General features: G+C 41.8%; 2 protein-coding genes across 3 annotated transcripts; one reads left to right on the top strand and one right to left on the bottom strand.

The window, feature by feature from the left end:
- Positions 1-6,730, top strand: ttc34 (tetratricopeptide repeat domain 34). Its single transcript, XM_030733020.1, has 7 exons — positions 1-1,886; positions 2,066-2,291; positions 3,263-3,455; positions 3,670-3,836; positions 4,828-5,101; positions 5,232-5,446; positions 6,011-6,730. Exons 1-7 carry the CDS (start codon positions 169-171, stop codon positions 6,554-6,556), a joined length of 3,339 nt encoding a protein of 1,112 aa, XP_030588880.1. The 5' UTR covers positions 1-168; the 3' UTR covers positions 6,557-6,730.
- A 390-nt stretch (positions 6,731-7,120) lies between these two features.
- LOC115782686 (5-aminolevulinate synthase, erythroid-specific, mitochondrial-like) lies at positions 7,121-13,070 on the bottom strand. 2 transcript variants are annotated; one of them, XM_030733021.1, is made up of 10 exons: positions 12,933-13,070; positions 11,626-11,977; positions 11,379-11,474; positions 10,991-11,213; positions 10,610-10,794; positions 10,300-10,479; positions 9,532-9,696; positions 8,595-8,863; positions 7,843-8,005; positions 7,121-7,552 (listed from the first exon to the last, which is right to left on the bottom strand). In XM_030733021.1, exons 2-10 carry the CDS (start codon positions 11,954-11,956, stop codon positions 7,389-7,391), a joined length of 1,776 nt encoding a protein of 591 aa, XP_030588881.1. In that variant the 5' UTR covers positions 11,957-11,977; positions 12,933-13,070; the 3' UTR covers positions 7,121-7,388. The 2 variants fall into 2 exon arrangements, with proteins under 2 accessions (XP_030588881.1, XP_030588882.1); XM_030733022.1 differs by having other exon boundaries at positions 11,379-11,450.
- Positions 13,071-14,344: the final 1,274 nt, after the last annotated feature.

The raw sequence follows: 14,344 nt of genomic DNA, 5'->3' as shown, positions 1-14,344 counted from the left end.
TTTACGAGTTGCAATGTTTTGTGTATATAGTTGATTAAATAATGGTTTACACTACTGATAAACATAAGCTCTACACTTGTGGTAAGAGATGCATCTGGCCTGTCAATTGAACATTGCTCTGAACAGCCAAGAAGTGTAAAACAAGGGGAGAGGGTCCGCTGCCCAATCATGACTGCTTTGGTTCGACCTGAAGTCAATATTTCAGAGCTATGTGAGGATGGAGACAAGTTCCTCGGGAGCGGAGAGCTGGAGAGGGCGACCTCCTTGTACATGTCTGCCTTCAGGACTCACGCCACCTCTGCGGTGTCCCACATGCGAAAATTGGACAGGTCCAGTCTGGACTTGGTGATTGCTACTCTACAAGGTTGGCTTGACAATCATGGGAAGACTCAGCCTGCAGAGGGTCTTAATAAAGGTCTTGCTGCTGTGTTCCTTTCCACGCTCAACCCCAACAATCTGTCAGCCACCATTTACAAAATGGAGTCTCTTCTTCAGAGCGGCAGGCATGCCTGTGAAGAGATTTTTGCCCGATGCACTGTTATGCTTGAAGGGAAGCAAAACCCTCCTCCCGAGGGTTCAACTCGCACTTTGTTAGAGATAACTGGAGCCCTTGCCTGCTTGCTATCAGAACCTCATGTTTTAAAGGGACTAAAGCTTTACCTCAAAGCTTACCAGAATAGCAAGTCTGAAACGGTCACACTGGTGAAGAGTAGACAAGCAGGGCACCTTCCAAAAATAGTGAAGGCCTTTACAGACCAAATAATGCTCATACATCCCACTCTGGTAGTTGACAGTGATTGGACTGTGGGAACAAAGGACAATGATATGCTTGAAGAAGAAGCTTGTTCTACAGTTATTGAGTTTTTGTTGTCTGTCTCACCTGGTAACAGAGATGTACAGGAACTCCAGGCAGCATATTTGTTTTTGACAGGCAGGTTTATGGACAGTGCAGAGGTATACTCTTCCCTTTTGCATCATGGCCATGGTCAGAAAATATCTGCAAGCACTGCAGGGAAATCATTCCAAGAAACTCCTGAGAGGACAGCCAGACTCTTAACAAGTCGAGCAGCTTCTTGCTTTTCAGCAGGTGGAAGGACTGCAGAGGAATGCACAGATCTGGGGAATGCATTTGAGATCCATCCAGCCACAGCCCGAATTTACTTCCAAAAGCTGTTCACTGAGCATGGAACTGGAGTGGCAGCTCGCAGCCATCTCCGTCAGCAGGCGGAGAGGGGCCTGTCTGACTACAGAGAACGGGTCCTTCTCCGGGCAGACCTGCGATCTACTGAAGGAGTTGAACTTCTGGACCCTGTGATCACTCGGTTACGGACCCTGTGCCATTTAGAGCCTGATGGGGGAAGAAGGGAGCTGCGGGTCCGACTGGCTGATTGTCTTCTCCTCAGAGGAGAGCACAAAGAGGCCCTCTCTATCTGCAGCCAGCTAGCTGCCGCTCAAGGTCAGCAGAGTTATCAAAATACGGTCCACGTTCTTCTTGGATATGCACGATTTCTCTCTGACGACCACAGGGGTGCATTAGAAGATTTTCAGGCTGTGATTGAACATAACACCCCCCACCCTTCCAGCTGTGTGCGTGCACTTTGTGGCAGGGGGCTCCTGCGAATGATGGGTGGCTTAAACTATCTGACTGCTTTAGACTATGTGACAGCCAGCAGGTTGCATCCTCAGGAAACAGCATTCGCTGTGCGCTGCTTGGTGCCCTGGAATTACCGCGGGCTGCTGTGTACCGTTCTGCTGGAGCAGGGACGATTCATGCTCGAAGGGACTAGAGATCACAAACCCAAGTCCAGTTCTGGTGAAGACGCTCAGCAGCACCAAAAGGAGGACCAGATGGAGGCCCCGTCCAAGAGGGGCGACCACAGATCAGGGTATGTTGTTTGTTTACTGAACAGTGTTTTCCCAAGAGAAAATATTTTTGCATATCACAACAGGAAAAGTGTACTTTATTTCATTGTATGATCTCTGTTGTAATGAAAGATCTCATTTAAGTTTACAAAGTGTGATTTTTGTTCCCTTTGTGTTCAATTTTTTCTGCTTTGTTCATTAGGACTCCTGCTGGTGTCCATTCTCTTGCTATGTTGTTGATGGAGCTCCAGCCCAGTGCTGATGGGCCTCAGATCCTGGCAGCAGATGCCTTATACCAGCTTGGCCGGGTGGAGGAGGCCTACCGGTTGCTGCTGTCCATTGGGCCCACCACCAATCCTCGTGCACCCATCCTGGCGCGCCTTGCCCTGCTGCAGCTGCACAGAGGCTTTCTTTATGACACCAATCAGGTACATATGTTTGAGCCACCATCATTTCTTGTAAAAAATGGATTCAGGGTGTTTTCTTGCCTGTTTAGGAAGACTGTAATTCCATCAATACTTATTTTGAAAACAATCTGTCCATTGAATAAAACAGGAAGCTGAGTGAAAGCAAACATAATTAATTATCAATAGAAACAGTGCTGTTACTCTCATTCCACTAAATTCCTTTGAATGCTTTCTGGATGCACCTTCAAAGTAATTACATCCGTGAAATAAGGAGCTATGAGGGCTCATCTGGACCACTTTTAATTCAGTTTATTTATCTGTTTATTTGTTGATGAGTTGATTGAACCTTCGTCAAGCCTGCTGCCACAAGAAAATGACTACAGCAAATCAGTTTGTCACACCAGCCACTGGCACACACATACACATACACCACTGCAGAGCTACAATGTGAAGGATTGCTGAGCTGTCTAGCAGACAGAAACCTTAAAGTATTCTAATCAGGAGCATCTTTTACATTAGACATACATATATTTTTTTTTCATTAGTTAATTAAGCTAACAAATTTGAAACATCCTCAGTGATCAGTTCAATTCTAACATTTCCTGATGTGCATCCAAATCACTGAATTCAGTGTGCAATTGTTAAAAATTTGTTTTGAAAAGCATGTTTTTGAGCAGAAAAATATGTTAACAATGACTTTAACCAATAAATAGGCCTGATTTTCTCTTTAATTTCTTCATTTTAATTTTTTTTTAAATTTTAGCTAATAAATGTTTCAAAACAATATCATTACAAACTGAAAAAGCAACATAGTAACTGGACAAGGGCAAAAAAATTTTTTTTCACTTACTGATATTATTGTTTTTACTATCAGTAGTCAATAAATGTAGTCTCAGTTAACCGTAGCTGATTATTATTATTTTTGCTTTTTAATTTGACAGTTTTTACTATGAAAATGATAAAGATTTCATGGCTGACAATTTTCCCTGTAGCTGCTGAAAAAGCTCATCTTGTGTGGCGACACCAGCTGCTTGCGCCCCCTGTTGGCAGTGGCACAGCAGAAAGACAGAGCGCTGCTGCAGGGACACTGCCACTCAGCTGCAAAACGCATCTTGGACCGCACAAGAGAGGAGAGCGCGGTCAGAGAGGCTGTGGCTTACCTCTCCATTGCTATTATGGCCTCTGGTGAATAGAATCTGTTTCATGAGTCATTGATATTTGTTACTGGTCTGTTGCTAATTGGTGACTACATTTACTGTGTGATGTTGCATGTAGATTGGAATAATGAACAGTGATCTAACCACAAGTCCTTTGTGGTTCTGCTGAAATTGTCCTTTATAAATCTCAATAAAATGAGATAACATTGCAAATACAGTAAATTCATTGTGTCTTTTTCAAGGTGGCGAGGCAGCAGACTCACTGCTAGAAAGAGCGAGGTGTTACGCCTTGCTGGGCCAACGAAAAACAGCCGTATTTGACTTCAGTGCCATTCTGAAGGAGCACCCGAAACATGTGCATGCCCTCTGTGGGAGAGGTTTCACATACCTCATGCTGAATCAACAAAAGGTATTCCTTATCTTATGGTACTTTTTACTCTAGTTTTTTGTCTCTCTCTAGTCTTATCAATCAATGAAACTTAATACAATAGCATTTTTTTGTTTTTTTAACAGATAATGGCAACTGCTTCACTGATATGTTGATAGTGAAGCAGCTGAAATGTAAACAGTAAAAGAATATGAGACTGCTAAGTGTGCTCGGTGTCATATTAAATCGAACTAAATTAAACAAAATACTGTTAAATAAAAAAGGTTATATGATGAAAAAAGGTTGAATGATGTGAATGTAAATAAAAAATTAAAACAACAATCATGGCTATAAAACATACAATTGTATAATGGAATTAAGCCTCATCAGGTGTTTTTTTTTTTCTGGTGGACGCGAGAAATTTTCCTGGATCACAGATTTAAAAGTGTCGTGAAGATTTGAAAAGACATTTAAATTAAAAAAAAAAATAATTGCAGAAACTGGCCCAATTTAAGGGCCTTAAGTGTAACAGTTGGAACTAATTTATAGTTTTTTTGGGGGTTTTTTGTGCAGCCCCGAAGGCACTATTGTAATGCTCTAACACTACTCTAGCCTGCTGGATATTAAAGTGTTCATTCATCAGTCTGTGTTTAGAGAAATCGCGGCACTTTAACTATATTGTAATAATAAAACCAGGCGAAGTGTTCCACAGGAGCCCTAAAGTTTAATTAAGAATAAAAAATGATGTCAAGCTTTTCCAGAGAAATTCAAGTCGTGGCCACTTTCTCTCTCCGAGTCTTTGACTATTTAATGTTTTCCTCTAAATAGAAAGCTACTGCTGGTAGCCTTCCACTGAAATCTAACTGTCTGAAAAACTATACCAATATCATGCATACGCTGACCAACATGGTGCAGAAAAAAACATGAAAAAGAAAAGTAAAAGTATGAATCTTTATTATGATTATCATGCATGTTACCACATTGTACTGTATGTTTAATTTGATTATAAAATTCAAACTCTGTTTCCCCCTAGGAATGTACTTGTGATATCATGGCAGCACTTCAGATAAATGCTGACACAGTCACCAAAGACATCCTTTCCCTCAAGGACAGGGCACAGAAGCTGGTCTGTGATTGGCTGCATCAGTTCTGTCATACAAGTCTGTCAAACATCGTGGCCACTAATGGTGTTCCCTGCCACGAAGAGCAGCTCAGAGAGGCTTTTGTAATTGGTGGAGCTTTGATGAGGGTTGACAGCAGAAACCCCAAATGGCATCTGCTCTATGTGGACATCCTCTTGGCAAAAGGTGAGACAGTGCTGGAAATTTTCTAAGTGGGATCCATGATATGATTGGAGCTTAGGCTAAAAAGCACCATTGCACCTGTGGTCCCTTGTTTTTAGTAATCCTTACTGCTGTTACGGTCCATCTGCTCCAGGTGAGATTAAGTCAGCAGGCACTCATCTGTGCCAGATATTTGGCCAGGAGCCAAGAGATGCAGTGGCCCAGGCTCGGGTGGGTGTGGTAGAGGCCTGGCAGAAGAGCTACTGCAGTGCAGCTCGCAGGCTCAGCAAACTGGCTGAGAAGGATTCATCCAGTCTGGACTTCTTGCTGGCTCTCATCCCATTTAATCAGAGAAAATGCATGGCACAGGTCAGTGTACAGGAAACTTAGATTCAGTACCTGTTGAGCAGTATTGCCACAGTTGTTTGTTCTGGCTTTGTCAGCATTGTTTTTCTACCATCCTCAGCAAATATTTCCATGATATTAGAAAAACAATGGTCATCTCTTTTCTCTCTACCAGACTAATGGGTGTAGTTGTGTTATATGTATATATTGTAAGTATTGTATTATTGCAGTTTTGGTTACCTCACCCGCTGATAGGTGGAGGCAGATTATATTTTCAGTTGCATTGGTCTGATTTTTAATGGGAGAACTCGGAAAATTACAAACAGATTTTGATGAAAATTTCTGGAGTTGTTGGGGATGGTATAAAGAACAACTGATTAAATCTTGATCTGGATCATGATCTGGATCCAATAATTTTTAAAAGGATTTTTTACCAGATAGAGACTATATTCATATAGTCTCTATCCACATGTAAACTCATGAGGATAAGTCCAGATCCTCTAAAAAGAATTAGGGTGCAACACTTCCATAAGTTCTCTCACACTGCAAAGTTTGTTGATGATCTAATGATGATTTGCACTGTAACAGGCAGCGGCTCAGGAGGCCAGCAGTGTGGCATCAGGTGGACAGTGGAACCAGGCGCTCACCCTCCTGACTGTGGCAGTGCAATCAGGAGGCAATCAGCGATTGGAGTATCTTCGCCAGCGGGCCGTGTGCCTGGCACAGCTGGGCTTACATGAGCGGGCTATAGCTGATCTGGACAGACTTATCCAGAAAAACAACAGACTTGACTCCAGCTGCTCAGACCACCTTCAAGTCCAGGTGAAGGATTTGTGTTGGCGAGGTCACAGCCTGGTGCTCTGCTCCAAAGAAGGGGCAGCTCTGGAGGACTTCACCCAGGCCCTGGAGCTTGACAGAGAACAGACCATCCAGTGTGTGGAGGCTGGTTTAGGAAGGCTGCGTCTTGCTGAGTGTTTCCTGCGGGGGGCGCTGCAGCATTATGGGGAGCAGCAACTCAGTAAAGCTTGGACCTTGATTGAATGTGGCCTCCTTTTGGACAGTGAGAACACGGAGCTCCGTAGACTGAGGGCAAGAGTCAAACGAGAAGTGGCCAGCCCTTGCAACGTCAATTAGTCTTGATTGTGGACTGGACACAGAATCTCCTGTGGAGCTTAAATATCTAAAAATGTCTTAGCCTATACTTAAAAATACTGGGCCACGCAAAGAGCTCCTTCAAAAGCTCCAACAAGGCCAATGCCCTACCTCAGAATGTAAAACAACCAAAAAACAAAAAGAAAAAAAATCTCATCCAGATCGTTTTGTTATGCTCAGCTTCCTATGTTTCATGGGATGTTTGGTGCTTCCACAGCACACATTGCTACTGTTCACATTCTTCCAAGTTTGCAGGATTAGCAGCAGTGTTTGTAAGCATTCAGCATGTTTATGATGACATCACAGCAAGATATTTATTATGAGAGGAGTACGTGAATTGATATTTAACACTGCAAACATTTAACTGACTCATCCATTCATGGCTTAAAACATCACCAATGTAATTATTGTGATAATGGAAAACAAAACAATAATGATACTATTATAGTGTATCAACAAAGTCATTCAATGGGCAACTAACTTTCTTACTTGAATCAATACCATCACACCTAGATAAGTGATTTAAGAAAGTGCCAAGTGTGCAGGTTTTTTGCTTTTAAAATGAAGGCAATTCTTTAATCGTATCCACGGTGGCAAACACAAGTTAGTATGCAGAAATACATGTGATCATAAATGCTGAAATTTACTCCACATTGCTGCCATTAAAGAATGATTAAACACAATTTTAAAGGTAATCTCACTCTTCACTGTGCATCAAAAGAAAGACTCCATCATTTTGTATTGTATAGTGTATATAGCATTAGATTTATGCATATACTGCTTATGTAGCTGAGATCAAACATTTACTTTGGTCTTATGCATACACAGTAATGTATTGCGGTTCCATATTGCCAAAGTAGGACTTCTCCCACTCACTCATGAGGTCAAAGTGCAGTGGACGGTCACAGAAGGTGCAGGAAGCTGTTGCCGGGCCATTGAGTAGAAGACCCGCTTCCTGCCACACGTCCACCAGTTTCCCTGTGAATGATATGAATGTTTGAATGAATAAGCAGCTAAATGTTTATATTTATTTTCATTTAAAATGCATAAAAGTTCTGCTCTGGTCATTTCAGCACAATTTTAAGCTCCCCACAGAGCAATGTCATTTTGAAGAGCAGGTCTGTGTCAGGAGGGACACTTTTTTACAAAGCAGAGACTCACTCAGGACAAGCATAAATCATTTGCACTGCCCGTTGTCTCCACTTAACTGGATTAGATATTTACTAGAATACCTCTGACCCAATTGCAGCAAGGGGTCTCACACTCACCCACAAAGTACTCCATCATGTCGGGGCTGTGATGAGGAGATGGAGCCAGTCGCAGCAGCTCCTCACCCCGAGGCACTGTGGGGTAGTTGATGGCCTGTACGTAGATGTCGTGCCGCTCCAGAAGGATGTCACACACCTTGGTGTTCAGCTTAGCGTTGCCCACCTGGAAAATAAATCATGAAAGGTGGCATGTGTCATTTAGGAGAAGCTTTTATTCTGCACACTTAGGCAGTGTATATGTGTACGAATCATTTTACTCATGATTCCTACATGAATATGTCTCTGGATGAATTGTTTAGTTCTAATCAAAATTTCCACTTTAAAACTGTTATAAACTGATTAAATAAACTGGTATGCAATTGTTGAAGCCTATTGAAAAAAATCTGTTTAAGACTTAATTTACTAAATTGTTTTATAATATGTGCAGTTTGATCATAATTAAATATTATAATTATTTCAGTGTCACCCTCCAGACTTTATCTCTGCTGTAATTTCTAGTAAGTATTTATGAAAGCAGATATTTAACTTCTCATGACAGGAAAATGAGTCATCAATTTTAATTAAAATATTCCTTAAATAGTTAATTATCTTATCCTGCTATAAAGAGATTCTCTGTGTAATAGTAATGACATTAATCTTGAAATGAAATGTAGAAATGAACTGCATTATATTTCACACAGTTATAAAAGGAGCTGGTATTGTGAGATACGAAAAGTGGTGGAAGCAGCAGCAGCAGCGCTAAATCTTTATACCCGAATGGGGATGATGTGGCTGGGACAGTTGACCACAGGTAGGCCTTTATCCATGAGCAGCTGCCTCATGTGTTTGACATTCCTCTGGTGGGCTCTGCGGAGCGCCTGGCCCTCTGAGCTCTTTAAAACCCGCACAGACTCCAGCGCTCCGGCCAGGATCATCGGGGGCAGGGCAGTTGTGAAGATGAAGCCAGCTGCGTAGGAGCGCACCGTGTCCACCAGGGCGGCGCTGCTGGCAATGTAGCCTCCCACACAGCCAAAGGCTTTGCCTGAAATATCAACAAATGACAGATTCTATGTAAATTGGGGAGCGATAGAAGAGTTAGCAGTAAGAAGTACATTTGCAAGTATATATAAAACATAAATGAGCATATAAAACAATAAAAAACTTTATCAAAATTAGATTTTGCTTTAGGGCTGTAAAGCTTATATATATAATATGTGTGTGTGACATATTGATAAATGGCAATTATTTTCCTGTGTCAATTAGAAGGTACATTTCAAAGTGATCATACAGCAGCAATAATTTGTTAAGTTGCAGCCAGACCTTAAAAAAGTCTGATGTCGTAATCGAGGATTAGTTCACAAGGATTTCTACCTAAAACCTTACATCATCATAAAGCGTCACAGCACACAGGCTGCTGCTGGACAGTTTTATCAGAGCAGCCAGAGAGGGAGTAGAACTGACACTCAGCTGATAAAACCTCTGCTTCCTGTGATGAGAACTTATTCCTCTCCTGACCTTATTTAACCAGCAGGGGAGTAGCATCATGCCTGTTAAAAGTTATTGCTCCTGTGTTGGCAATACGACAGTGTCAGTTACTGCAGCAGTGGCTGGAAATGGGAGCTGGTCCAGTAGGAGAGCTGTTTGCCTTGTCCCTCTTGCAGTCAAAATGAGAGGACAAAGGCATTAGTGTGGGAGAAGTGGATAACTCACCTAAGGTCCCAGAAACAATGTCAATCTTGTGCATAACATTGTCTCTCTCGCCCACTCCAGCTCCGTGGGCTCCATACAGGCCCACAGCATGAACTTCATCAACAAATGTCAGTGCTCCATAACGATGAGCTACATCACAAAGCTCTTCCAGGGGACATATGGCACCTGAAAAATAAAAACAGTGTTTGGCTGAACAGCAGGATATATAAGAGAAGCAAGTATTTATTTATGTATTTGATGAAAAAGTATGTGGAGAGTTATTTTTACAGATTTTGGAACCAAAATTTGTCATACGTGCATATAAAACATAATTGAGCATATAAAACAATAAAAAACTTTATCAAAATGAGATTTTGCTTTAGGGCTCTAAAAGGATCATCCATGCAGTCTACTTCAGCTTGTGTTTTATGGTGCTGTCATTGGTGTAATATCCCAGAAAATCTGAGACAAGAAAATTTTCTTCCCTTCCACAGGAGGTGGTGATGAATGGCAGACAACACAGACTGATTAACTGTGAAACCTCTGGTTTTCTCTTTATCAGCTATAATTTAAACTTATACTGATGATGACTGTTGAACGTTTTGAAGGAGAAGCACCCAGTGTTTGCTTAGCACATGTGAGAACTCATTCAAGACATTAAAATTCCAGGTGACGACCCTCTGAGAGAAAGCCTGCTACCTTGGACTGCTAATACACATTCTGCAGAGTGAGGGTCCAACATTCAACATAGCACTTTTTCATTGTACTTTGTGACTTCATGGTTCTCACCGTCCATTGAGTGCACTGTCTCAAATGCCACTATCTTTGGTGTCATGGGGTCTGAGCGTTGGAGCAGTTCCTCCAGGTGTCGGCTGTCATTGTGGCGGAAGATGAAACGCTTAGCTCCGCTGTTCCTGATGCCCTGAATCATCGATGCGTGGTTCCCTGCGTCTGAGTAGATCTCGCATCCTGTAAACCAAATGAAACAAATGAAAATCACTATCAACTCTGAGATCCTATTCATCTACTCTACCATGTTGTCTGAGGTGCAACCCCTGAAATGCAGTTATGGAGTCATGGCCAATAGGTAATCATTTACCTGGCAGCATCTTAGCCAGAGTGAAGAGGGTGGAGTCATTTGCCACAAAGCAGGACGAGAAGACCAAAGCTGCATCTTTCTGGTGCAGCCCAGCAAGCTCGTTCTCCAGAGACACATGGAAGTTACTGGTGCCTGAAATGTTTCTCGTCCCACCAGCTCCTGCGCCGTGCTTGTCCAGGGCATCTCTGTTAAGATCCACAACGAAAAGTATAACATTAGTTCCACACATCTGCTACGCTGTGCCTAGTATGTCTGTGTTTTTCACTGAAATTCACAAGTGCTTGAAGTGATAGTGACTATATGGTTTGTCATTTTAATAGTATGCCACCACCAAAATAAGTGAAGATGCCTTTTCCTTTGATATTTGCTGTCTCCCGTTACCTGATGGCACCGATGACCCGTGGGTGCCGACTCATTCCCAGATAGTCGTTGCTGCACCAGACGGACACCTGGGAGCCCTCCCGCCCAGAGATGGTGTAATCCTCAGCAAACGGGAAGGCCTCAGCACTCCTGTTCACTGTCTTGAAGACTCTGTATGTGTGGTCCTTCTTTTTCACAGCAATCTTCTCCATGAAGAACTGATCGTAGTCATAGCTGGGGCCAGCTGTGGGAAGAATAGTTTGGACTGGGCTTCAGTTACTCTACAGCATTCAGTAAACAGCTCTGTGATGCTGTGCCAGTAAAAACATGTATATTTTACCATATGATATATAAGATATATGATAACATATGATTGGAGGTGAGCAGCTCATTTATCTGTATAACATACCCATGTTGTCATTGAGGAGGTGGGTAACAGTGCTGGTTTGAGCTGATGTTGGGAACACTGAGTCCTTTATACCTTTCAGGAAAGAAGTCATCAAACCTGTGAGAGTGGAGTGTACTTCTGTGAAATATGGGATTATTTTGTCCCCTATTTTTGTGATTTGTTGAATTTGCTCCTATTAAAATTCACTTTCTGCTATTTTGGTGTTTTGTGCGTTTCTGCATCACTGCAGCTACTCAATTTCTACTACCTTCTTGGACATCCTCCTGTACTTCGGGGCTGGCTCGGACCATCCCAATCTGAGAGCTGACAAAAGGACAGCCCTTTGATGCAGACACAGCCACCTGAGTAGCAGTTTGAGCAAAGAGCCTCCTTTGTTGAGCTGTGGGAAGCTGGTGATCCTGGGGCTGGGTGGCTGAGCTATTCAGCTTGGCATCCAGAGAGTCTGGGCCGCTCACCGTGATATGACGAGTGATCATGGGGCAGCGGTCTGCCAGAGACAGCAAGGAGGCTCCAGTCCTCCTTAAAGCTGGCTTTGGAACCGACTTCAGGAAGGGGCAGTGATGGAGGAAGGCAGCCATGATAATGAAGCTGTTCTTGCTCTGGGTTAAGAGAGAGGATGGGTGGGGAAATCGTGTCATTCTTTAAAGCCACAAAGGAGAAATCTGCTTTTGCCTTACGTCTGTGAGGATTATAAATTTCATTGCATATATGCGCTGTAAGACAACACACATGTATTTATTTAATTATGACATTACTGTTTCAGTCTTTCTTATACTGCATAATTCCCTGCATTCACAAATGAACTAAAACTCATGCCTCAGCTTAACATGCAAAAATGTAAAATGATGATAACAGGGGTATGACTCAACTTGACTGGTAATGGTTCAGCTTAGCTACAGGGAGTTAGGTGCCCCCTCCTGGGTGCGGCATGCGGCAGCTGCTTATCTTAACTCGGCAGGCACTTAGGAGCTACCCTTACAGACATCATCAGCTGAGACTGATTACTGCAGAAGCTTTCAAATAATCCTTGATAAAAACAGACATTTCTTTTTGATTAATGGCCGTTATTTTCTTGCAGTTAAAAGTTTTTCAGACTCGGGGAAAAATACTGATGAGCACCTGTATGTGTAGTTTAGTTTGCTGACAGAGGCAGGCTTTATAATGTGCCTCACCATTTCTGTGGTCAGCAGATAAAGCAGTTCTTGTGATCTCTGGTTTTCTCTTGTTTGTTATCTTTTAAGTTAGTACAGAGCAGTACTCCAAATTAACCCCCGAAAGCAGATCAAATTGCTCTATCAGCTCAGTTTTGGTTTGCTAGTTACTTTAAATACATTTGCATAATGACACACAAAGCAACAACAACAAGAACAAAACTAACAAACAAAAAAATTGACATATCCTTAAGCTGGAATTTATGAATTATGGAGTATCCACACCTGGCGTTTTCCTCTCACTAAAGAATGTGTGAAGCTGCAATTACCAAAAAAATTAAAAAAAACATTGGCTATAATTTTAGAAATTATTACAACTGTGTTAATAATGACGAAAGCTCACCTGTTGACCTGCACTGAGGACGAACTTCCAAACAGCAAGTAGAAAGAGGGTCAGCAAGTGTCAACAGTTATTGGTCAGATGTTGAGGTGCATTACGCAATCGCCTCAGTTCCCACCCATCAGAGGCGTCCTGTGGATCTCGGCTTTTGGGGGGGGGGGCACAAAGGGTGTTGTTCGTGTTTGTGGGAGGTGCAAAGATGCTGATAGGGTTCCTGTCGGCACCCGCTGCGTTGTGACGCCTACAGCAACTTAAAATAATGGTGAGAAGCAATTTGTGGTAACAACCTTAATAACTTTATCTTCCACAGCTTGTGAATATGAGTTCTATTACACATGAACACGTGAGATCACATGAAGATCCTGCAGAAGAGGAGCTCAAAATACTAGAAGACATAATGTCACACTGAACTCAGAGCACTTTTCTACACTGTCAGTCTTTTGGCGCTTTAACACAGAAATGAGGAGACTTTATGATGAGAAATGAACACATCTTTATGAGTGTTTATAGCTTGTGAAAGATATATACAGTTTTAATTTTTTTTAAATAACACCAAGAGTTGTGTCTGTAATTATGTAATTTATTCACACAGTAACAGTTTATACAGCAGGTACAGATGAAGGTTATTGGAAATAAACCTGCACAAACAAATTTCTACTTTAACCACTTCTAGCGTTGGGTGTTTTTACTCTGCTTAAATGCTAAATAAGACAGTGTTATCTGTCCCATCATGACTATAAACAGACTTTAATATAGGGCAGAAATAAAAACAAGTTTCACGACAGCTTACTGACATTTTTAGTATATTTAAGGCTGTGGGCTGATTATATTAAAAGAGGTATATCTGTTAACAGTTATCTAAAGCATAAACAGCACAAATAAATAGCATTTCTTACAGGATAATGGCACTGAACTCACTTTTAAAAGGTTTATTAAAGAACTTAATTGGAACATTGAATCTGTACTGATTACAGTACTTTTGTCATAAAGTGTTGGACCAAAATGCAGACTCTAATAAACAGAAAGCGCACTGGATCCAAAACCGAGACAAAAGCACATGAGGAAAATAAAGGGAAGGAGCAGCACAGTACAATGCAACAAAGAACTAAAGGGAGACAGACTGTACGTACACAGAAGGTAATGAGGGAAGTGGGAACAGGAGGGAAACTAAATGCAACTGAAAACAATCAAGAATATGTCAAAGGAAGTAAATGCAAAAGACAGGAGGAACTAAATGGGGAAACACACAGACGATAGTAAATTTGACATGGGGAAAAGACAGGAGTAAGACAAAGAGGGAAATATGAAAGGAACTTATCTAATACCAACAGCAAATTCAACTAAGAAGTAAAAACTCAAAATACTAAGGAAATATAAACTGAAAAATAATAAACAAACTAAGAACCAAACAGAGA

The sequence above is a fragment of the Archocentrus centrarchus genome, chromosome 7 (assembly GCF_007364275.1).
Source record: "Archocentrus centrarchus isolate MPI-CPG fArcCen1 chromosome 7, fArcCen1, whole genome shotgun sequence".
Taxonomy (NCBI): domain Eukaryota; kingdom Metazoa; phylum Chordata; class Actinopteri; order Cichliformes; family Cichlidae; genus Archocentrus; species Archocentrus centrarchus.
The sequence above is the reverse complement of the archived record's forward strand: the minus strand, read 5'-3'. Positions and strand labels throughout refer to the sequence as shown.